Source organism: Plecotus auritus (assembly GCF_963455305.1).
Source record: "Plecotus auritus genome assembly, chromosome: 1".
NCBI classification, from domain to species: Eukaryota; Metazoa; Chordata; class Mammalia; order Chiroptera; family Vespertilionidae; genus Plecotus; species Plecotus auritus.
This window is the reverse complement of record NC_137770.1, coordinates 62,744,730-62,770,776: the sequence shown is the minus strand read 5'-3', so window position 1 is coordinate 62,770,776 and position 26,047 is coordinate 62,744,730. Positions and strand designations below refer to the sequence as shown.

Below are 26,047 nucleotides of genomic sequence, written 5' to 3'. Positions count from 1 at the left end.
AAACTAAGTGACCTTTAAAGTATCTTCTGACTCTATAATTTTAAGATGCTAAACCTTTGGCTCCATCCAGTCCAAGTTGTTTTCTCACTATTTCTGGAATAAGCCTTATTTTTACTTGTACTTTCCTATATCCACACTTACTTTCAGGCCATTCTCTCGCTCAGGCAAAAACAAAGAATTTGTCTTTCTAAATATTATCCAGCCATCACAAATACTGTCCTTAATAAAGACTTCTATGCCTACCCTAAACTGATATATCCACCCTCTGAATTATAAAATACTGTGGTGCCATCTGTTAAACAATTAGTTACAAACAGTTCTCAGATACTTTTTCTGCCTTAAACTGCTATTTAACCTTTTATTAATAATTTCTATCCTCAACTAAATTAAAAGCTCTTAAAGGCAGACACTGAAACTTATACTGTGTCCCCTACACATTTAGAGGCACAAAGTAGACACTCAAAAAATCTTTGTTTTTAAATATTGAAAAAAATGTTATTAGAACAGTTGTTTTTTAAAGAGGCATGTTTTTATAGGTAAATAGACAATCCACTATTCAAATCTGAATATCAACTAATAGACATAATTTCTAGTTCATATGCTGAACTACCAGAGATACTGCCTCCCACTGATAATATATTCCAACCATAGCATTTTTTAAAATAATGAATCAAGCTCAAAAAAGTCAAATGTTCTAACCTTAACACAGATATTAGTAAAGCTGCCTTAGAAAGACTAACAGAACCAAACTAAAAAGTAAAAAATGTCAAAAATAAATTGTCATATTTTAGAAAAATAAAAATTTATTTCTTTAAATGTAAAATGTATTGATGTGTGATATGTAGACTGTAATTTTGTTTCATGTACCTCAGAACACAAATTTTAAAAAATGAATTTGTTATACAGAGCCCAGAACACATGCTCACTTCCTAACCACCAACAAAGATCCTAGACAAAGTAAAAAATGATTCTTATCAGCTTAGCTACATTAATAAAGTTTAGTAAATACTTACTGAAGATTCTGGATCTGATAATTCATCTAATAATTTCCTTGCATCTACCACAGCTTGATAGAGTCTGAGATTTTTGCCATCAGAAGCAACAAAGCAAGCACTTGCAGAATTGCAGTATGTGCCTGAAAAAGTAAACACTTGGCATTATAATGTAGATTATTATTAGCTAAAGTATGAGAAACAATATTCACACTTTTCTTTTTAGGCATAATCATGGTTAAGAATCATAATTAAGCTCATATAATAAGTGGATAAAAATTATTAGCAAAAAATTTCATGAGAAACTAGATTATGAGAGGGAAAAGATTAAAAACAAATGTCTAGAAATTCTAAACATAAGTCTGATCCCTACATTCTGAATACTTATTTAAAATCCCCCTAATAATGACAAGTATAAACCATTTGGTGGATAACAAATAACAGTTTAATGCTTTTATTAAGTTCACAATTAAAATGAACTTACCAAGACAATAGCTGGGAATCAGAGTTGGAAGCCAAGCTACATTAGAGAAGGCTGAAGTATGTAAAGAGTTAATTCGAGCCAATTCTGATACTCCTCCAGTGTATGACAAAGGTCCTATTGGGTCTACACGCCATAGAATAAGTTCACTGTAGATAGCATTTGGGTCGTGAAATGTACGTGTGGCTGCATTTCTAAGAGGTTGTTTCGAAGAACCTTTTATATGTTTTACAGGATCCGTTATCCTACTTAATTTATTGACTGAGTCCCACTGACAATCTGATTCAGGAGTCAACAAAGCATTATGATGAGATGATGTCAATAACAGTGGTAAAACTGAATGACATGCCAGGTCATTGAGGTGAAATCGATGACCACAATATCTAAATTTGTGAGATACAGTTAGAACAGTGGTAAAGGCAGACTTATCAGCAAAAGTGACTGCCCACTGATTTAAAGAACCATCTATGTGCTTAGAGACCATCATTACTGTGGGAGCTAGAATATTCATATTTGTACCGTGTGATCTATAGTGTGACTGTGATCTGTGAGGACTGCCTACAGCCATCATGTCTTGGTATAGCAGAGTGGGATGAGACTCTTTTGTAGCATTTATGCAGGCATACATCATGATATTTTTACTAAGAGAGCTTGCATCACCAGAAGGAAATGCAACAGGAATCCGAGAAGAAAAAGAAACCTGAAAAACACAAGTATATGATTAAGTATAAGTAGTCTGTCTCCTCTCAAAGTCTTCCAAAAATACTTGTTTTCAAAATTCCAAATCTAAGCTTCCTAGCAAAAACTATCATTTCAACTTTTTATGGTCTAATCCTTTTCCTTTATTTAAGTAATATATCACTATCCATAGTGTAAGAGAAGACTGAAGGGAAAAAAGGTTCAAGTGCCTTGCCTACACAAATAAATGACCACAACCACATCTAAACTTCAAAAAGATAACAGATAAAGCTAGCTAGATTTAGTTAATATACTCAGGGGGAGGGGGGATGAAGGGAAGGGCTCATCCTAAATCACATTTTTAGGGTAGTTTCTTAGTTTATTCAAAATACAGCAAAAAAAATATCAACATACCTATATTCAAATATTCAGTATCACATTTCAAAGCCCAATTCATTTTACTTTGAACTATTCAAACTTGCAATGTAAGTATTCTCTTCTTAGTTGTTTATCAAAAACAAAATCTTTGCCCTAGCAGGTTTGGTTCAATGGATAGAGCATCAGCCTCGGACTGAAGCATCCCAGTTTCAATTCTGATCAAGGGCACATGCCCAGATTGCAGGCTCGATCCCCAGTCGGCGGCATGCAGGAGGCAACCAATGAATGATTCTCTCTCATCATTGATGTTTCTCTCTCTCTCCCTCTCCCTTCCTTTCTGAAATCAATAAAACTATTTTTTTAACATCTTTGGGTAATTCTGAAAACCTGTTAAATCTGCATATAATCTGCTTCCTTTTATAATTATATAAAATGTACGAATTGTTTTGTCAATAAAATATACCTGGACTTGTCTAAATATTCCAGGATTATATTCATCCAAATACTTTATGTGCCACACTAGGAAGGTACCATCTACAGGGTGTATAGTAAAAAGCATGTCAGGATTCTTATTCCATTCACTTAGCAGCATTTCAATCTTCCGATCAAGCAGCACAGTAGGTAGTGGCATTGGTGCACTAGACCATGAATAGGTTCTAGGACTTCCCTCTCGTTCTCCATCTTCATGTTCTGATGATCCTGTACCTGCCTCAGATTCTCTGTCCAGGGATAACTCTGAATCAGAAAATAATTTTATCAATACATATGAGTTTATTAGTACACACTACTAATACTATAAAAATTCATTTATATACGAGACTGCAAATAAATAGCATACCGTCTTTAGAAACTGTAAGTTCCTTTCGCAAATTATGGTCAAGAAAAAAAGCAAAAAAGGAAACTATTTTCTGGTCTGAACGGAAAATTACTATACTTTTTACTCTGGATAAAATCAAAACTTAATTCAGACTACCATTATTACCATTAGCAAAATCTATTCCCCAAAAAGTGATATGGCTTCCAAAATAACACAGTACTCAAAGCAATAGATTATAAAAATATATATAGATGGTCAGTAAATATTTGTGGAATGAATGGAAAAGTCAAAAGGAAGGAGAGCAGAAAGAAAGCATTACAAACTAAAAGTGCCACCACAAAAAGTTGTTACCTTGAAAAAAAGAAAAACCTGAATATAGGATACTAACCATGGTCTAGTTTCATATGTAAACCCCTCTCTCTTTCCTCCTGTGAATGCTCCTCATCTTCTCTCTCTGCATCACTTTCATGATCTACCTGCTTTTCAGAAAGTTTTCGTAACTCCTGCATAAATATTTCAGTAGATGATGTAAAATGAAATTCCTTGTTGTTTAACCAATGAACTACAAAGCCCCCATTTCCATCATCGATGTTAAATACAGTGCCAACCAAGGCACTTGGAATATCTGTGAAAACAAAAAAGGTTTCAATATGAATTTTTAATGTCTTTAAAAATATTACAAGTGCTGATAAACATCAATTCCATACCTACACAGAAAAAAGTGCTAAACAACAAGTCAACATAACTCTAGCATGATTTGTAAAAAAATTTAATTGAATTTAATGATAAATGTAAATGTTAAGAACTAATGACATAGACTTATATGGAGTTAAATTACTAATTAAATACCAAATACACCAAATGTACAAACATTTATTGAATCCTGGTTTGGGAACAGAAGAACGAAAAGCAACTATGAAAGACATTGCTGAGATATCTGGAGTAATTTAAATTTAAATATTAACTGAATATTAGAGATTATGGAATTCTAATTTTCTTGAGTATAATAATGTTATTATGATTATGTGAGAGAATTTCCTTATTCTTAGAAGACACTAAGTATGCTAAAGTATACTAGTATATTGGTGATGTACCATGATATGTGTCACTTATGTTGAAAAGATTCAGAAAAAATTTTACAGAGGTGGTAGGGGCAGGCTAGAGAGGGTCAATGCAGGAAAAAAGGGGACTATGTAATACTTTCAACAATAAAGATTTTTTTAAAAAAAAGAAAGAAAATATTTTACATACACATGCCCACATACATGAGTCCACACCCATGTGCTCACACACACATAAACATATATGTGTGTGTATATACAGACAGAATAAAGCAACTGTGGCAAAATGGTAGCAATTACTGAATCAAAATGGAAGAACTGAGTGTTCACTGTCCTATTCTTCCAACTTTTCTGAATATTTGAAACTTTCCTAATAATTTGGGAGAAAATAATGACAAGGAAGAATACAGGAAGCCAGGCAAATTTCTAAGTATAGCATGTTTTCTCCATTTGAGGTAACCAAAATTCATGATATAAATTAGTTCATATAAAATAGTATAACTCAAAAAATTAATCTCTTTAATCCCAATGTACATTACAAATAATCTATTTAACAGAAAGAAAACAAAACATTGTCCTCTATTTAAAAAAAGAGAAAATCTAAAGATAAGAGGACAGAATATTCTAGTAGTGTTCTATTAATAAATATCTTTGTTAAATAAGCTCCAGATTGTTCTTTCTTGCCAATTCCTGGATGGCAGTCCTAGTCTTCTGAGTAAAATAAAACAAATCATGTGAAAGAGGACTTGTAAATTAATCCTATAAACTAGTATATCCCATATGTACCTATGTAGTATTCTTGCTAAAAATGTTTAACCTAACTCTTACCATAAACAAATAAACAACTGCAAGACATTTTAAAAGTAACTGAGAGATAGTTTTTTTGAGACTGATACACTATTTTTGACAACTGAGACAGAGGGACTATTCTAGATTAGGAATGAAGGATAATGTCAGTGACAACTTTACTTTCAAGTGGGTCAGCCAAAAATGAGGGAGGAGGGAGCAAAGACATATATATGGGTAAAAGAGGGAGAATAAAAGCATACATAATAAGATGTTAACTGATGAATTTTGGTAAAGGGTATATGGGTATTTGTTGTACTATGCTTTCAGCTTTACTGTGGGTTCAAAATTTTTCCTGGAAAAAAAAAAGGTAGAGAAGAGTCCTATATTACAAAGTATTTGCATTTAGCAATCAACCTGGTCAACCTAAATGTTATATTTACATACACTAACTACAAATGCATAATGTTAAATATTTTTTTCAAAATGATGAACATATGCAGTTCTTAGACTCAAATGATATGACAAAACATCTAGCCACAGGGAATAATCCTTCTATCCTATTCCATTTCATTAGAATAGTGTGTACTTAAAAAGCCAAGCTTTCTAATATGTGTTGAGTTTACTGCATACTAACACTAATTGCATTTTGCTTAAAGTTACATCCTCATGACAGTTATTCAAGGTTCTTTTTAAAAGGTTAAAAATTTAGCCTGGCTGGTGTGGCTCAATGGCTAAGCGTCGACCCATGAACCAGGAGGTCATGGTTCAATTCCCAGGCAGGGCACATGCCCAGGTTGTAGGCTCCATCCCCAGTGTGGGGCATGCAGGAAGCAACCGATCAATGATTCTCTCTCATCATTGATGTTTCTATCTCTCTCTTCCTCTCCCTTCCTCTGTGATATTAATAAAAATATTTTTTAAAATGATTACAACTTTATATAACTATAGTTCTACCTTCAATGTAATGAAATTTATAGGCCTTCTCATATGTTTTTCGGGCAGAAAGAAAACAATGCCCTTAAATAAAAGCTTTCAAATACACTTTTGCCAACACTGGACCTGCGTCAAAATACTTCTCAACCACCTGGGACAAAAAAGCAAAAAGAAAATATTAAAGTTAAAGGAAAAAATACCATTCCCTCACTGTAAGACAAGAAAGTCTATGAGAGTAGAAAACAAGACATGCTGAGACATAAGGAAAACTATGCAAAAATATATTTAGATAGTTATAAAGAAGAGTTGAGAATAAAGAATAACATTGAAAACATAAAAAGAAGATAAATCACAGTAATTAACCAGGCCACCACCACTTGTGCTTCCAAGTTCAAATAAAGTTCACTTTACTTAGAACCCTTGCTATATTCGAGACAGAAAAAGGTGCTCAAAATACTTACCTGAAGTTATTTCCTGAAAATCACATAATCTATATTTAAGACAAAATGGAATCCTATATAATAAAAGGCTGATATGCAAATGGACAGAACGGCGGAATGACCAGTTGCTATGACGCACACTGACCACCAGGGGGCAGACGCTCAACACAGGAGCTGCCCCCTGGTGGTCAGTGCACTCCCACAGGGGGAGCACCACTCAGCCAGAAGCCCTGAGCTGGGCTCACGGCTGGGAAGCGCAGCAGCTGTGGTGGGAGCCTCTCCCGCCTCCGCTAAGGATGTCCAACTGCTGGCTTAGGCCCAGTCCCCGTGGGGTGCAGGCCTAAGCCAACAGTTGGACATCCCCCAAAGGCTCCCAGATTGTGAGAGGGCGCAGGCCAAGCTGAGGGACCCCCTCCACCAGTGCACGAATTTCGTGCACTGGGCCTCTAGTATTAACATAAAGAACAGGTTATAGAGATAAAAGAACAGGTTATAAAAGTAGTCTCACTTTTTTATTTATTTACCTTATTTCAGCACATTTATAAGAAAGAAAACTTTTACTATCCTTTACCTGTGGCAGGATTGATGCTCGCTGCAATGTGAAAATGGCACAGTGCATTTGCATGATGGGAAATGTGTCTTTGTACTTCATGCGTTGTCATCTGATCAGGCATTAATTCAGTGTGAGTTACAAGAACAGAAGACCTCCTTTGTCCTTTTCTTAAATTTTTCAAGTGGTGTATTGTCTAAAATAGAAAAATAATTGTTAAATCCAACTTTCAGAAGTCTAATCAGTGCCAATCTAAGTACTTTTTATTAAGGATTTTATGATTTTCTTCTCTGTAAAACCTGATCTTTTAAAGGAAACTCTTCACTATAGTAGAACAATTCAAAATGTAGTCTCCATAGTTCTTGCATGTTTTATAGTTCAAGGCAGAAGTAGCTGCTCAAAAGTACTTAATATTATATATAAAAACCCCTATTAAGATTTGGAGTACAGAGTGTAGTTTTTCCAGGATATCCCAATATTGACATGAAATTTACTGTTCATAAAAGAAAAAATTTTCCATGTCTTGCCCTAACTGGTTTGGCTCAATGGATAGAGTGTCAGCCTGTGGAATGAAGGCTCCCAGGTTCAATTCCGGTCAAGGGCACATGACTGGGTTGTGGGCTCAATCTCCAGTAGAGGGCATGCAAGAGGCAGTTAATCAATGATTCTCTCTTATCATTAATGATTCTATCTCTCCCTCTCCCTTCCTCTCTGAAATCAATAAAAATATGTTTTAAAAAATATTTTTTTCCAAGTCTTCCTACCAGAAAGAACATTTCTCCCCGAAAGTCTCACTTAGAACTAAACAGTCAGCCAAACGGTCTACTTTATGATCTCTATTATAAAGAAGAGGGTACAAAAATACAGAATAACAAGGGGAACCTAGCCAGGAAAGACCTCATGATAGTGACCAATAAGATCTGTTTAAATTGCAATATGTTGCGATATGTCTATATGAAAAAATTCTCTACTAACATATGGGATCATATGAACTATTTTGACATGGGTCCCTATCATTCATTCTCTGCATGATTTTTTTCTCCATACCATAACCCACCCTCACAGTACTTCCTTATTGTCACATTGTCATGCTTTATAATAATTTCCCCTTCTTTTCCATTTTTCCTTACATTCAATCAAATAAAATGAAGCATCATCTCAAGTCTTTCTCCATTAAAGTAACACATCTTGTCCTTTCTTTCAATTTCCACAGCCCTTCTCTCTTTTCATATGGAAAACAGTGTCAGTTCTAATGTGTGTCCTCCTCCTCTGGTCTCCCTGCTATGGAGTTGCTTATTTCTTTGACAATAGGGTAAAGGTGGGTATTAGAGACTTCCTGCTCCACACTGCTTATCAAATTATTTTCACTCCATCTTTGACATTTATCATTAGTTTTAATTAGATTGACACAGCTGGTGTAATACTGGCTGCTTATTTTCTCCTAGGAATGCAGTTAGGAGTTTCACAGGAAAGGATGTCAGAAAGCAAAATAACTCGTAAGTCAGATAATTAGGCTTTTACTATTAAAAGCAATTTTAACATTATTAAAGTGTAGCAAAATTTGCCAAACCACAGATTATACATGGTTACTTATATTTTTGCTTTTATTTTATACTAGAGGCCCAGTGCACGAATTCATGCACGGTCGGGTCCGGCCAGCTCGGCCCCAATCGGGGCAGATCGGGGCTGGGTCTGTTGGGGGAAGGAGGAGATGGTGCGAGGTTGGCCGGCTGGCCCGCCCCGATCGGGGGTCGATCAGGGCCAGGCCGGCTGGGGGGAGGGGCCACGGGAAATTGGCCAGTGGGCCCCGCCCCTGATTGAGGGGGCCTGATTGGGGGTGGGACCAGCCGTGGGGGGGACTGTGGGCTTTGGGCCGACTTGCCCTGCCCACGAACGGGGTGGAGGGGCCAATCAGGGATCAGCAGCCTGGGGGAGGGGCTGTAGGCGATTGGCCAGCCAGCCCTGACCCTGATGAGGATGGGAGGGCTGATCTTGGATGGGGCCAGGTGGGGGGAGGGGCTGAAGGAGGTTGGCTGGCCAGCCCCGCCCCCTATTGTGGCGGGGGGTGGGGCAATCAGGGGTGGGGCCATTCTGGTCGTTATGGCTTTCTGGTCACTGGCTTTTTATATATATATATAGATAACAGTTAGTAATTCAATTTAACAAACACTTACAAAACAATATATTAAGTACAAAGAAGTCTAAAACCTCTTAGTCTCTAAAAGCTCATATATAATTAAAAGATAAAATATTACATAAGTATAAATTACTGTAACTATGTAGTAAATTAAGCACTTTTCCCACTAAATGAAAATCAATATCAAAACAAATATAACTTTAACTGTTCTGACTTTTGCTTTTAATTTCATTTATGCTTTAAATGTTGAGAAAAATATGTATAAATAGCACCCAATCACAGCTCATTTCAGAGCAGGTCTATTTTATATAAAACTTGTACCTACAACATCCTTAGCCAAACCCAAGTAATAGTCCAGCTTGCTGAAACAGCAAAGCCATTTTGTCTGTGCAACCACTAGAGGGTTAATATAAATGTACAAACTATAATAATAAAAGCATAATATGCTAATTAGATCAGACATCCTTCCAGACGAAGCTGGGGCTACAGCCATGGGATCGAGGGATCCAGGCAGCCGCTGTGGCTGTGGAGGCCTACTCTTGCACGAATTTCATGCACCAGGCCTCTAGTTTATGTATAATCAGCAATGTAGAGAGGTAAGACATTAAGTTTAAAAAGCAAGTTATAAAACTATTTTAAAATAGGTCTCAATCTTGTAAATAAAGAAAAGTACACATATGCACATAACTGGAAGAGGGGCATTATAAATTTCATATTTTTCTTTTTTCTAACCTAATTGTAGAATAAACACATATTCTTTATGTAATAAAAACAGTCACATGAAAAATTAAGAAAATCAGTAATTAAGTTTACTAAAATAAATTTCTGTTAATTTCTAATAATGCGTTTTTCTCATTTTATTCTCTAATCACAATGGATACAACAGTTTACACTATATTGTAAATAATTTAATTTCTTAGAAAGCACATCTATTTCATATGTATTACATTTAAATATTGGAAAAAATATTTCACTTTCAAAATAGTAAACCATGGAAATTGTAAAGCAATTATTTAACTTCACTTACATCTAATATCTTAACATCTTTATTCTTAAGAATCAAAAGTCGTTTTTAAAATTAAAACAATAAAAGTAAAATTTAACCCTCATGAAACAAGCAAAATATTTTTAATTATGACTAATTTCAAGAAAAAGTAAAGTTACATTTATGTTTTACTAATCAAAGCTGCTTACTCCAATAGATTTTCACATTTGACACTAAAAATGAAGGAATTAAAATTATATTATTTACCTAGATTATATGTCTGATCATTACTATCTGTATTTGGCTTCTAAGTGGTATAAAGAGTAATTTAACAAGCATAAAATAAGTGAGATTTCTCTGCTATTAACTTTATCGTTACATGTACCATATGCATTATCTGATCTCAGTTTACAGGCACACATATCTTCAAAATTCATTACCATTTTAAACAATATAATACCTCTAGAGCGTGCTGTATTCTGTCTTTGTGTTTCCCAGCATGAGTAAGGTTGCCGGCAATGCTGGAAGTGGTGGTCTCACAAATCTGCTCACCCAAGAGACAGTCTTCTGGTAACAAGGTTTCTGCCCAGAGCCGGCAGACACCATCAAGGCATGAAGTTAACAACACATTACAGACGGAACCTCTAATGACAAAGAGAAAGAAACAAAGGTAACTGAATATCAACACCATCAACTAATTAAAGGCTATTAATACTTGGCTCTTCACATATAAAGATGACATTAGTGTAAAACTAACAGTATGACTTATGTGTAGTTATTTTTCCAATAATGGAATGGATTTCCACTATTTCACACTTTCATCAAACCCCACTTATCACCTGCTCATACCTGCAGGGTGGGAAGTTGGATATAGGGTTGCAATCAATTATCATAAAATAGGAACAAGCTATCTTTCCCTGACATTCACCTTAATTCATTAAAATCATGCCTCAAACAGCTAAGTTAAATGACAATATAGTATTCTTCCAATTGATTTAAAAACCACACTGTATGGGGGAAAAATGGTCAATTAACTTGAAATCATACACAGTATTGCTGTGATCATCATAAAAATTAGGAAATGGTATTGACAAAGAAAACAGAAATTAATGCCAGATTACACGTGTGCTGCTTTAAAAACTAGTCTCTAGAGCAGTGGTTCTCAACCTTTCTAATGCCACGACCCTTTAATACAGTTCCTCATGTTGTGGTGACCCCCAACCATAAAATTATTTTCGTTGCTACTTCATAACTATAATTTTGCTACTGTTAATGAATCGTAATGTAAATATCTGTGTTTTCCGATGGTCTTAGGCTCTTCAGCAGCGGTTCTCAACCTGTCGCGACCCACAGGTTGAGAACCCTTAGCAGGGTCGCCTAAGACCATCAGAAAACACAGATATTTACATTACGATTCATAACAGTAGCAAAATTACAGTTATGAAGTAGCAACGAAAATAATTTTATGTTTGGGGGTCACCACAACATGAGGCACTGTATTAAAGGGTCGCGGCATTAGAAAGGTTGAGAACCACTGCTCTAGAGGAACATGAATATCTTCCAAACAAAACAAAACAAATAGCAAAAGAAAACCTAATCACTGCATATTACAGAACAACCATAATAAAGATCACTAAAAGTAATTAAACTATATGACTTAAGGCAGTGGTCGGCAAACTGCGGCTGGTGAGCCACATGCAGCTCTTTGGCCCCTTGAGTATGGCTCTTTCACAAAATACCACGTGCGGGCGCGCACGTACAGTGCGATGGAAACTTTGTGGCCCAAGCGCAGAAGTCGGTTTTCAGCTCTCAAAAGAAATTTCAATCGTTGTAATGTTGATATTTGGCTCTGTTGACTAATGAGTTTGCCGACCACTGACTTAGGGCATCAGCTACATCATTTTGCATCATCCTTCTTATAATCTAAGTAATTATAAATAGGTAAACAAATAAGCATCTTCACAATAAAACTATAAAGAGAATATCATTTCAAACTATAAATCAATTTCCATTATAAGCAAAAATGTCACAGCATCAAGCAGCTTAAGTGACTTAATACCTTGTCATGAAAGAACAACAAAGTAATCCTCCCTTTTAAAAAATGCTTTCATAGAATCTGAGTCAAAGGGAGAGTGTTTTTCAAATGTTTTCAATAGATGCAAATAACTTAAAAAGAATAAACCTTTCATTTAGATTTCAAAAATGTATAAATTCCCCATGTTATCATTTACTGAGCATCTCTACAATATGTGCTGTATTTCCCATCAGTTGTAAACAGATCTCAGATATATTTAGCAGATGAAACAACCCTCCTTCAAGAATGAATACAGATTTCTAAGCAAGCTTTTATAGAATTGTGTATATTATACAGGAATCATTTGCATGAGCTATTTCGTAGTTTATTTAATCTTCTAAATACTTTCAAAAGATGCTGTAACAAGGAGGAAAAACTTACAATAATAAATCCTTTAAGGTCAAGCTGATAGCCCTAAGAAATACCTGGCCACTTGATTCACTGTATATGACATGCTTCCCCACCATGTGTATTACTGGCAGTTTATTTATGTTTTATTTCCCCTCAATGTGTGCTTTCCTGTTACTTGCAAACATTTCCTTCCTAGAATGCTCAACTACTGCTGCCAACAATACCAGCTAATGCTGCCTGAGTACATACTATGCACAAAGGCTTATACTAAGCATTCACATACACTAACACATTGTAGTCTCACAATGACTCCTGAGGTAGGTACTATTACTACCCTTATTCTACAGAGAGAAAAACTGAGGCATAGAGAACTTAAAAATTTAGTAGCCCTGACCAGTGTGGCTCAGATGGTTGGAGCATCGTCCCGTACACCAAATGGTGGCAGTCAATAAAAACATAGTTTAAAAAAAAGAAAGAAAAGAAAAGGTGGCGGGGCTCAATTCCTGGTTGGGGCACATACCCAGGTTGTGGTTTCAATCCCTAGTTGGAGCATGTGCAGGAGGCAAACGATCGATGTTTCTCTCTCACATTGATGTCTCTCTCTGTCTCTGTCTCTGTCTCTGTCTCTCTCTCTTCCCCCCCCCCCCCCGCCCTTCCTCTCTCTAAATATCAATTTTTTAAAAATTAAAGAAAAAACTTTTAGTCAAAAGTTCATGAAGCTAGTAACAATAGCAGCAGGATCTGAATTCAGGCAGGTGACACCAGAGCCTACGCTCTTAATTGCCACCATGTCTATGCAGTAAAAAGAAGACTGTTTTCATTATTTTTATAAACATGTAAGGATACAAATGGAAGTTGTATGATACATTTATCTAACCTGGGCATATACTTGCTAGTTTTACGCCATGAAAAACCTGTCACAGTTCGAGGATGTGCCAAATAAACAAAGGAAAATTGGGTAGATGCCTGTTTCCTTTTCACTTCGTGATGATCCTGAGGTATAATTGAAGACTTCCATCCAGTCATAGGATACCATACTTTCAAAAGACAATCATCCTGCAAAAATATATAGATCAGCATAAAATTAATTTAGACATACATAATTCAATATTTAAGTGGTTTGAAGAAGCTTTAAAATTAAGCTATATATATAAACACTAATATGTGATACATATTACAAAATTAATGTGTACTATATACATATAGTACAAAACCAAATCTAAAATGATATTTATTATTCTAAAGAATACTATTCTTAAAAAATAAATGGACCATTTGCTCATCATTATCAATCTTCTCTGCATAATGGTGGTTTTTCAAATAGCGGCTGATGCCAAATTCCACCATTTAAATATACATGGGTAACTGTAGAGGAAAGATTCTGAAACCAGATGCTAGCCCCTTGGATAAGATAAAGAATAAGAAAGATGCCGTGTTATCAGCCGCTGTTATCACCCTTTCCTTTTTCAAGGGATCTGTAAGGGTGAAACAAACCCTTTTTAAATGTGAATTGTTTCTTACTCTAAGTCAGGAATCAGCAAACTTTTCCTGTAAAGGGCCAGAGAGTTAGCCTTTGTGGACCATACAGCCTCTGACACAAATTCTTCTTGATTTTTTCGTATAACCCTTTAAAAATGTAAAACCATGCTTGGTGCATGGGCCACAGTTTTCTGATCTCTACTCCAAATGACAAGAAGACATTTAAGCAATTGTTAGGAATCACCTCCATGCCTACATAAGATATTTACAGGTATAACAACAGGCACTGACTTTATCATTTTACTTAGTTCTAACAATTTTGTTATAGGCCTATATAATTATATCTTATTTAACACACACTATCTACTTTATAGTGCTTTATCCTTAATGTAAAAAGTGCATTAAGGAAAATAATGAAATGTTATCATTTATGCAAAATTATCAATCTCTAAGAAACAATGAGATTATGTATTCCTGAAAAGTGTGTACAGGTCTAAATATTTTTATCTGAACTAGATAAACACCTCTGTTTGCTTTTTTCCATTCTTGGTACTCATTCTCAATTTATACTGCATAATTTATGTTTCCAATAATGTTACATTTGGATATTTGAATTATACAGCAAATTTCTTTTAGTGCTTACTCCAAGACAACCACTTAACAAAGACTGTACTAAATGCTTTCCTCCAAATACCTTCTTCACCTTAGCATCATTTTCATCTAACCAAATTTACTGCACAATCTATGGCAATGGTTTCAGACTATGTACCATAAAAGCCATAGAGGTAGCTCAGAGCCCCTCGGGAGTCATAAAGGATAGAGAGAGCACCTACACAGTAGGTACTATTTTACCCTTTTCCATTCCCCACCAGCCTCCCCACTTTCATCTGTTACTGCCTAAAACTCAAAAACCACACAGAAGTCAAGTAGAGATCATTAACAGAAAGATAGCTAGAAAATTCCCAAATATTTAAAACTAAACTAAACACTTCTATATTACAAGGGAAATTTTAAAATATGTTGAACTGAAAGAAATTTAAAGCAAAATATCAAAATTTGGGGCTGCAGCTACATTAGTGTTTAGAAGGAAATGTGTCAAAAAAGAATAGTCTTAAATCTATGGTCTAAGCTTCTACTGGAAGCAACAAGTAAAAGAGCAAAGTGAACCCACAGTAAGCACATGTAAGGAAAAACAAACTTATGAAATAAAATTTTAAAATATAAAGAAATCAACAAATTCAAAGCTTTTTTAAAAATCAGTAAAATTAATAATCTTCTATCTAGAGTAATCAAAAATATTTAGAGAGAAAAAACAAGTTACCATTTATCAAGAATGAAAGAGGGGACATGACTACAGATCCTACAAACATGAAAAGAATGATGAGGGGATATTTTGAACAATTTTATCCCAATAAATTAAACAATTTAGGTTAAATGGACAAATTCCTTGAAAGACAACTTTGAAAATTAACCAAAGAAATACGAAACTTGAATGGCTCTATATCTATTATAAACATGCTGAATTCACAATTTGAGATCTTCCCATTTAAACACACACACACACACACACACACACACACACACACACAATAAATAAATAAATAAATAAATAAATAAATAAATAAATAAATCTACAACTAAAACCCTAGGCCCAAATGGTTTCATTAATTTTACCAAACATTTACCTACCTACACAAATTGTTTCAGAAAATTGAGAAAAAGGACTTATTGTTTAAGACCATTTTAGATTCACACATCTTTAATAAATTATTAGTAAATCTGATCCAGCCGTATGTATAAGAAGAAATCATAACCAAGTGGAGTTTATTCTAGCAAAGCAAGGAGGGTTTAACATTTGAAAAATAATCATTGTTATTCACCATATTAACAGAATAAAAAAAGAAAGCCTATATATTTATCTCAAAACAGTTGACCCTTCAACAACATGGGGGTTAGAGGTGCCAAAACACCCCTAATGCCCAGTGATCCCACTTCTAGGAATATATCCGAAGAAACTAGAAACACCAATCAGAAAGGATATATGCACCCCTATGTTCATAGCAGCACAATTTACCATAGCTAAGATTTGGAAACAGCCTAAGTGCCCATCAGCAAATGAGTGGATTAAAAAACTGTGGTACAATGGAATACTATGCTGCGGTAAAAAAGAAGGAATTCTTACCATTTGCAACAGCATGGATGGAACTGGAGAGCATTATGCTAAGCAAAATAAACCAGTCAGAGAAAGATAAATATCACATGACCTCACTCATTTGTGGAATATAATGAACATAAACTGATGAACAAAAACAGAGACAGAGAAGCATCAATCAGACCATCAAACCTCAGAGGGAAAGTAGGGGAGGATGGAGGTAAAAGGGAGAGATCAACCAAAGGACTTGTATGCATGCATATAAGCCTAATCAATGGACACAGACACCAGGGGGGTGATGGCATGAGTGGAGGGGTGGAGGGGGGGGGAGTGGCAGGATAAGGACACATATGTAATACCTTAATCAATAAAGAAAAAAATTAAAATTTAAAAAAAAACATATATAACTTTTGACTCCCCCAAAACTTCAATCGTTCCTCGGTATCTGTGGAATATTGGTTCCAGGCACACCCACAGATTCACAAATGCAGATTTAAAATATACTGTTTTCAATCTGCAGTTAATTGAATCTGTGGATATAAAACCTGGGGATAAAAAGGACCGACTGTGTACTTACTGAAAAGACTTCACATATAAATAGACCCACAAAGTTCAAACCCATGTTGTTCAAGAATCAACTATCCTATATAATAAAACCCTAATATGCAAATCAACCGAACGGCAGAATGGCTGGTCACTATCACACGCACTGACCACCAGGGGACAGATGCTCAATGCAGGAGTGTCTGCTCCCAGAGAGGGAGGCAACTGCCAGCAGCAATCGGGGGGGGGGGGGGGGGAAGGGCCAGCCAGTGGGTGGCGCCAGGCCGCCAGTCAAGGCTGGTCCCTGCCCACCAGTCACCCCACAGATGGCCCTGATCGCCAGCCAGGCCTAGGGACCCTACTCTATGTATTGGGAACAGTCTCTTAGATTTAAAAATTAAAACCTGGCAAAGCTACTCTAACACTAAAAAAACAGGATGATGCAGCAATGACATGCATGGACTCTGGCTTGCACATTTTGTGGTCAGCCCTCATTCTGACACTGACAACTGTGTGACAAAGCCAATTACTTAACTTCTCTCTGCTTCAGTTTTCCCACCCATAAGATGGGGAAAATAGTACTACTGCTTCAGAAGGACCATGTTATGTACTACTTTTTATAATCAGGACAAAAAATGTAGCTGCCCATACAACAGCAAGATGCCTTTCACCTGTATGAAAAGCATGCTCACTGTGCATGCAGCATCCCGGATTGCGAGAGGGATGTCACTGCCCATTTAGGCCCAACATCCCCCGAGGGGTCCTGGATTGCAAGAGGATGCAGGCCAGGTTGAGGGAACCCACCCCCCCCCCCCCCCCGCCGCCCTGGGCACAAATTTTGTGCACCAGGCCTCTAGTATATGTAGAAAAAGCATGTGACAAAAGTAAACACTAATTCATGGGAGGAAAAAAGTTCTCAGCAAACTAGGAAGAGAAAGGAACATTCTCAACTTCTTCAAAAGTACATCTACAATAAACCTACAACTTACATGTAATTGTGAAACACTGAAAGCTTTTCCCATAAAGTCAGGAGCAATACAAGAATGTCTGCTCTATCAATTCTATTCAACATTGTACTACAAGTCTTAGAATGTGAAATAAATTGGGTAAGGGGAAAAAAATAAAAGGCATATGGATTAGAAAGGAAGAGTGAAACTGTCTTTATTCATAAAATCCTAAGGAATCTACAAAAAAAAAAAAAAAGCTAAAACTGATAGGCAAGGTCATAAGACTAAAGATCCAAATTCAAATATAAATTCTATCTGTCTATATATATAAAAGCCTAAGCAACCAAACGACTGAAAGACGGTCAACTGGTCGCTATGATGCACAATGAACACCAGGGGGCAGACGCTCAATGCAGGAGCTGCCCCTAGTGGTCAGTGCGCTCCCACAGCCAACTTCCCATGGCTGGCCAACCTCCCGCAGTCCCTCCCCCCAGCTGACTGGCCCCGATCGGCCCCAATCGGGACTGGGCAAGACATCCCCAATTGGCCCGATTGCCAACCAGGCCAAGGGGCCCCACCTGTGCGTGAATTCATGCACCGGGTCTCTAGTTTCTCTATATTAGCAATAACTGGAAATGTAACTTGTTTAAATACATTTTACATTAGAAAGATAAATGTAATAAGTTGTATACAAGATTGGTACAGTGAAAACTAAAGAACATTACTAAGAGAAAGAAAATCTAGAAAATATGAATCTGAAGACCAAATTACTGATGTCAATTCTTCCCAAACTGATCTATAAAGATCCAATGTAAACATAATAAAAAATCAAAATAGGATTTCTTACAAAAACTGACAAGCTTACTCTACAATTTGTATGTAAACCAAAGGACCAATACCACCAAAGACATTTTGAAAAAAAGTTACAGGACTTACACTACCCAATTTCAAAACTTATTATAAAGCTATAGTAATCAAGACAGCATATTATTAGCATTAGGGTAGATATACAGATCAATAGAACAAAACAGAAAGGCCAGAAAAGATCCACACACTTATAAAAAAATGGTTTTCAAGAAAGTTAAAGATAATTCAATGGAGAATGGCACTTTTTCAAAAAATGTCACTGTAGTATCTTGATATCCATTTGGAAAAAAATTAACTTCACATCAAATACAAAAAACTACCTCAAAATATAAAACTCAAAATCATAAAGCTTCTAAAAGAAATCATAATATAATATCTTTGTGACTCTGAGGTATACAAAGGTTTCTTAGATCTAGGACACAAAAAGTACAAACCAATACAAAAAAATTTAATAAGCTAGATAGACCTCTTCAAAATTAAAAATTTCTGTATGACAAACACTTTAAACAAATAAAAAGACAAGTAACGGATTGAAGAAAACATCTGCAATGCATTAATCTTTCAATTACACAAGAATATACAAAAAACTCTTACAACCCAATAATAATGAGGAAACTAACCCAATTTTTTTAATGGGCAAAAGATAAATAAGAACTTTACCACAGAAATTATACAAATAGCCAGTAAACACATGCTCAACATCATTAGAAGTCAGGGAAATGTATACTAAAACCATAAGAAGACACCACTACACGACTATTAGAGTGGCTAATGTTAAAAAGGCTGATGATACCCTGGCTGGGTGGCTCAATTGATGGGAGTGTCTTCCTGTACACCAAAAAGGTTCGGGCTCAATTCCCGGTTAGGGTATATACTATAACTAGGCTGTGGGTTCAATCCCCAGTCAGGGAGCACACAGGAAGCAACAGATCGATGTTTCTTTCTCTTTCTCTCTCTCTCCCTTCTTCTCTCTCTCTAAAATCAATAAAAACATATCTTCAGGTAAGGATTTAAAAAAAAAAAAAAAAGGCTGATGATACCAATTGTTGGCAAGAAAGTAGAGCAACTAAAATTATTCCATTGCTGGTAGAAATGCAAATGATAAAACATTAGAAGGATTTGGCCCTTTTTTGTAAAGTACCATATGACCACCAATTCCACTGCTAGGTATTTTTTTACCCATGAGAAATGAAAGCAAATATCTCCAAAAGACTTTCTTTTTTTTTTTTTTAATATATTTTATTGATTTTTTACAGAGAGGAAGAGAGAGGGATAGAGAGCTAGAAACATCGATAAGAGAGAAACATCGATCAGCTGCCTCCTGCACACCTCCCACTGGGGATGTGCCCGCAACCAAGGTACATGCCCTTGACCGGAATCGAACCCGGGACCCTTCAGTCCGCAGGCTGACGCTCTATCCACTGAGCCAAACCGGTTTCGGCTCCAAAAGACTTTCAAGTAAATGATCATATTAGCTTTATTCATTTTAGCCTAAAGCTCCAAACAACCCAAATGTCCATCAAAAGGTAAATGGATAGCCCTGGCCGGTTTGCTTAGTGGTTAGAGTGTCTGCCTTGGACCGAAGAGTCTCCAGTTCAATTCCCTGTCAAGGGCATGTACCTCGGTTGCAGGTTCAATTCCTGGTTCCTGGTCAGGGCTCAAGCAGGAGGCAACCAATCAATGTGTCTCTCTCACATGGATGTTTCTCTCTCTTCTTCCTCCCCCCGCCCCCGGAACTTCCTCTCTCTCTAAAAATTAATGGGAAAAATATCCTCACTCCTCAGGTGAGGATGAGAAAAAAGGTAAATGGATAAACAAATTGTGATATATTTATATAACAGAATACATCTCAGCAATAGAAAGAACTACTGATGCACACAACATGGATGAATCTCAAAACTACACACAAGAAGTGAGACACACAAGAGTACAAACTATACAATTTCATTTATATAAAACTCTAGGGAAGATCAATCCTAATATATAAAAGCCAGAGGCCGTAACAACCAAAACAACCAGACGGATGACCGAACAGCAGGCTAGGAAGCTAAGGGAGCGGGATGAACAGTCATCATGAGGGGACCCCCATCTGGATCGTGGGCGTGGCCGGCCTTCAAACCGCCAGTGGCCCCTAGCCCAGGCCAGCCAGTGCCCCAGAGGGGACCCCCACCATAATCAGGGGCGTGGCTAGTCTTCAAACTGCTGGTGGCCCCTAGCCCGGGGAGGCTTCCTAGCCGAGGACACCCAAGTCTGTTCTGGACCTAGGGCCGTGCTCTCCCCGTGAGCAACTTGGAAGCTGCCAGTGTCTAACTGACAGTCTCCAGGAGGTGGGAGTGCATCCACCATTCACCAAAAAGTAGGACCATGGAGCCATTCACAGTCTCAGTGCAGGCACGGGTCCGTGGCTGACAGGGTGGAGGCCAGACCAAAACAAAACAGCAGAAACACCCTGCCCACCTCGGCGGGCGCAGCTGCAGTCCACGCAGGCCTGGGCAGTGTAGAAAGCTACCTTCTCCCAGGTCCTGTGCTGGTACCGCCGCCTCGCTCACCCTCAAGCCCCCCTGAGTCCTGACAGCGAAGTGTGTAGGGCATCCTGAAGGATTGTGCCGTTCTGGGTGCTTTTGCCCAAAGACACCCTATTGGGATGAATTCAGAGCCACAGCTCACTTCCCATGAGACTGGAAGAACCATGTAAAAGGAATTCGACAAAAGCTTTCCACATCTCTGTTTATTCTTTTGAATCCATAAAACGACCTTAGAAAAAGCATTCGGGCCACCTAAGAGAGAATGCACTTTCTGGCCAGAGCATGCAGGATTCTTTTGCCCATCAGGTTAAAGGAAGCAGAGAGCTGGCGCAGTGGAAATGGCCCTGGTGCCCTATGAGGAGATGGCAGGAATAGGGTTGCAGAAATTCCACAAGCCTCTTGCCACCTTCTCCTTTGCAAAGCACACCATCCAGATCCACCAGGACTGGAGGCAACTGGGAGTCGCAGCTGTGGTTTGGGATGCGGTAAGCAAATCCTGGGGGGGCTTTATTTAAAAAGAAATAAAAGAACAGCTAAGATTGGTCTTTATTTAAAAAGAAATAAAAGAACAGCTTTGTTGAGATATAATTCACATACTGTACATGTCACCTAAAGTGTACAATGAACTGGTTTTTTTAAAGTAAATTCAGAGTGGTACAACCATCACCATGCTCAATTTTTAAATATTTTCATGACCCCATCCCCTCCAAAAAAAACTTCTACCCACTAGAATCACTTTTCTGATCATCTTTCCCAAAACAGATTGCATTTAAGAGTGGGTAAAGGAAAGTTGAGGGTAGTTAAAATACTGCACAAAGGATATTGTAAAATGACAAAGTCCAAAGTGAAGATCATGTGTTTTCTTTTTTTTTACTATTTTTTTATTGATTTCAGAGAGAAAGGGAGAGGAAGAGATAGAAACATCAATGATAAGAATCACTGATCAGCTGCCTCCCACAGGCCCCCTACTGGGGATCGAGCCTGCAACCCAGGCATGTGCCCCTGACCAGAATCAAACCTGGGACCCTTCAGTCCACAGATCGATGCTCTATCCATTAAGCTAAACTGGCCAGGGCCCTGTGTTTTCTTTAAGTTCTGTGTGGTTGTAACAGTCCCCAAATCTATACTAATAAAAGGATAATATGCTAATTAGAGTGGACGTCTTCCTGACATCCTTCCAGACAAACCCGCAGCAGCTGTGAGGGCCGAGGCTCAGGCAGCCGTGGGCGGCAGCAAAGGGCTGAGGCTCAGACCAGCAGTGGCAGCAGAAGCAGGGTAATGGGGTGGGTGCCTTCCCCTGATCCACCAGGTCGCCTCCCACAGAGGGAGGCCAGACTGGGGGCTGAGGCAGAGGCAGTTAGGGGCGATCAGGCCAGCGGGGGGGGGGCAAGGTAGGGTTGATCAGGCCAGCAGGGGGGCAAGGTAGGGGCGATCAGGTCGGCAGGGGGGCAAAGTAGGGGCCATTAGGCCAGGAGGGCAGCAAGGTAGGGGTGATCAGGCCAGCAGGGGGGCAAGGTAGGGTTGATCAGGCCAGCAGGGGGGCAAGGTAGGGGCCATCAAGCTGGCAGGCAGAGGGGTAGGGGTGATCAGGCAGGCAGGCAGGTGAGCGGTTAGGAGCCAGCGGTCCCAGATTTCGAGAGGGACATCCCCCAAGGGTCCCAGATTGAAGTGGGTGCAGGCTGGGCTGAGGAACGCCCCCTCCGTGCACCAATTTCATGCACAGGACCTCTAGTCAATCAATAATGATAGAAAGCAGAGTAGCTAATATCAGACACTAGGGATGAAAGTGAGTTAATTGGGAAGAAATAAAAGGAAACCATCTGAGATGATGGAAATGTCCTATAACTTGATGGTGGTGGTGATTATGTGGATCTATAAATTTGTCAAAACTTACAGAGCTATACACTTAAAACACACTTTATGCTAATTTTACCTCAATAAAATTCATTATAAAAAGGAAATAGCAAAAGATTAATGTAAGGATGTTCATTTTTAATAGCAACAGAAAAAACTGGAACCTGAATGTTCATTAGTAGTTGTGTGGTTAAACTAAATTATGGTATATTCATTCATACAATGGAAAATTACATCACCTTTAGAATACAGATATATTGACACAGCAATCACCTATATATGACATATTAAATGAAGAAATAAGCTTAAAGAATATGATTTCATTGCAGTATGCATGAACACACACACACACCAGCATCTGGTTTACAAAGGCATCAAAATGTCTGAAAGAACCTGTATTAAATAGAAGACTGGCCTTTTTCTATTCGGGATAGGGCTTTTTTTAGTAGAGGATTTTCATTTTCTCTGCATGTTTTTGTAATAAATACATACTATGGTTGTTTTTTTAAGTAAAAATATTTTCATTTTAAAGGGGGACTAGGAGTTGATAAGCTAATCCTGAAATAACCAAAACACAATCTAAGAACAGAGAAGCATTCTTAAGAGGAGAAAAAGTTTCTGGGAACATTCTAAAGCCTTCTCCTTCCTTTTCTTTTTCTTTTTTTTTAAATAAATCTTTATTCAGATTACTACAATTGTTCCTCCTTTTTCCCCCCATAGCTCCCCTCCACCCGGTTCCCACCCCACCTTCTGCCCTTACCTCCCCCGAACTGTCCTCATCCATAGGTGTATGATTTTTGTCCAGTCTCTTCCTGAACCCCCCATACACCTTTCCCCCTGAGAATTATCAGTCCACTCCCTTTCTATGCCCCTGATTCTATTATATTCACCAGATTATTCTGTTCCTCAGGTTTTTAATTCACTTGATTTTTAGGTTCACTTGTTGATAGATATGTATTTGTTGTTCATAATTTTTATCTTTACTTTTTTCTTCTTCCTCTTCTTTAAGAATACCTTTCAGCATTTCATATAATACTGGTTTGGTGGTGATGAACTCCTTTAGCTTTTTCTTGTCTGTGAAACTCTTTATCTGCCCTTCAATTCTGAATGATAGCTTTGCTGGGTAGAGTAATCTTGGTTGTAGGTTCTTGCTATTCATCACATTGAAAATTTCTTGCCACTCCCGTCTGGCCTGCATAGTTTCTGTTGAGAAGTCAGCTGACAGTCGTATGGGTGCTCCCTTGTAGGTAACTAACTGTTTTTCTCTTGCTGCTTTTAATATTCTCTCTTTGTCTTTTGCTCTTGGCATTTTAATTATGATGTGTCTTGGTGTCGTCCTCTTTGGATTCCTTTTGTTTGGGGTTCTGTGGGCTTCCTGGAATTGTAAGTCTATTTCTTTCACCAGGTGGGGGAAGTTTTCGCTCATTATTTCTTCAAATAGGTTTTCAGTATCTTGCTCTCTCTCTTCTTCTGGCACCCCCATAATTCTGATGTTGGTACGCTTGAAGTTGTCCCAGAGTCTTCTTACATTATCTTCAACTTTTTGGATTTTTTTTTTTGCTTTTTGCTTTTTCAGTTGAGTGTTTTTTGCTTCTTTGTATTTCAATTCTTTGACTTGATTTTTGTGTTCCTCTTGTCTGTTTTTGGGTCTCTGTATAATATTTTTTATTTCAGTCAGTGTATGTTTAATTTCTAGTTGGTCCTTTTTCATATCTTCGAGGGTCTCGTTATATTTATCGGCCTTTTCTAGGATATTCTTAAAAAGTCTTATAATGGTGGTTTAGAATTCTATATCCAGTCGTTTGTTTTCCTCCATTTCTTTCGTTTGTGATCTGATTCTTTGACGCCGCATTTTCACTGCTTCCCTGAGTTGGTAAGGTAGATTTGTGTGCTAGGTTTCCAATATGGCCCAGTGGGTCTGCCTCCCCAGTTAACCTGAGGTGGACACTCTTGGTGCACCCCTTTGTGGACTGTGTGTACAGCCTTGTTGTAATTAAGTCTTGATTGTTGTTGGTATCACTGGGAAGAATTGACCTCCAGGCCAGTTGGCTGTAAGGATCAGCTGTGTCTATGCTGGGAGAAGTTCGGTGCTGGAGACAGCCTTATAGGATTAGACTTGCCAAATTGCAATAGCCTCTGTACTCAGCTTGGATGGGGTGGAGTCTCAGTCTTGGCTTCCCGTCAACCTTGCCCTTGTGCGCACATGCGTGCCTTCAGACCTCTGCCTTCCCGGCTCCCAAGTCTCTGCCCGAGAGTCCAGACTCCCCCCACAAGAGCGTGGGTCCCCAGGGGCTCGCCTGGAACTGGGGTTCACTGCAGTCAGAACTGGGGCTCAGTGCAGTCAGGAGCCTCTGACTCCCTTCCACTAGGGAAAACCTGTGGCAACCTCCGCAGCCTTTGTGCGCACTGGCGCGCGCGCGCTTTCAGTCCTCCGCCTTCCCCGGCTCCCGAGTCTCCGCCCGAGAGTCCAGACTCCCCCCACAAGAGCGTGGGTCCCCAGGGGCTCGCCTGGAACTGGGGTTCACTGCAGTCAGAACTGGGGCTCAGTGCAGTCAGGAGCCTCTGACTCCCTTCCACTAGGGAAAACCTGTGGCAACCTCCGCAGCCTTTGTGCGCACTGGCGCGCGCGTGCTTTCAGTCCTCCGCCTTCCCCGGCTCCCGAGTCTCCGCCCGAGAGTCCAGACTCCCCCCACAAGAGCGTGGGTCCCCAGGGGCTCGCCTGGGACTGGGGTTCACTGCAGTCAGAACTGGGGCTCAGTACAGTCAGGAGCCTCTGACTCCCTTCCACTAGGGAAAGCCTGTGGCAACCTCCGCAGCCTTTGTGTGCACTGGCGTGCGCGCGCACGCTTTCAGTCCTCCGCCTTCCCCGGCTCCCGAGTCTCCGCCCGAGAGTCCAGACTCCCCCCGTAAGAGTGTGGGTCCCGGGGGAGGGGGGCTGTAAGAGATCAACCGAAGGACTTGTACGCATGCATATAAGCATAACCAATGGATAAAAGACACTGGGGGGGGGGGGC

The 26,047-nt window shown here is 38.5% G+C and overlaps 1 protein-coding gene across 3 annotated transcripts in view; it reads right to left on the bottom strand.

Moving 5' to 3' along the window:
- DMXL2 (Dmx like 2) overlaps positions 1–26,047 on the bottom strand; it is a gene marked incomplete at its 3' end in the record, with an annotated part of 168,899 nt that overhangs the window by 79,515 nt on the left and 63,337 nt on the right. For all 3 annotated transcript variants that reach the window (XM_080654713.1, XM_080654714.1, XM_080654715.1), the window contains exons 7-13: positions 13,544–13,722; positions 10,702–10,885; positions 7,141–7,315; positions 3,735–3,971; positions 2,993–3,264; positions 1,477–2,173; positions 1,014–1,135 (exon numbers count right to left, since the gene is read on the bottom strand). In XM_080654713.1, coding sequence (XP_080510839.1) covers positions 1,014–1,135; positions 1,477–2,173; positions 2,993–3,264; positions 3,735–3,971; positions 7,141–7,315; positions 10,702–10,885; positions 13,544–13,722 — 1,866 coding nt within the window. The remainder of the gene's footprint in view (positions 1–1,013; positions 1,136–1,476; positions 2,174–2,992; positions 3,265–3,734; positions 3,972–7,140; positions 7,316–10,701; positions 10,886–13,543; positions 13,723–26,047) is intronic.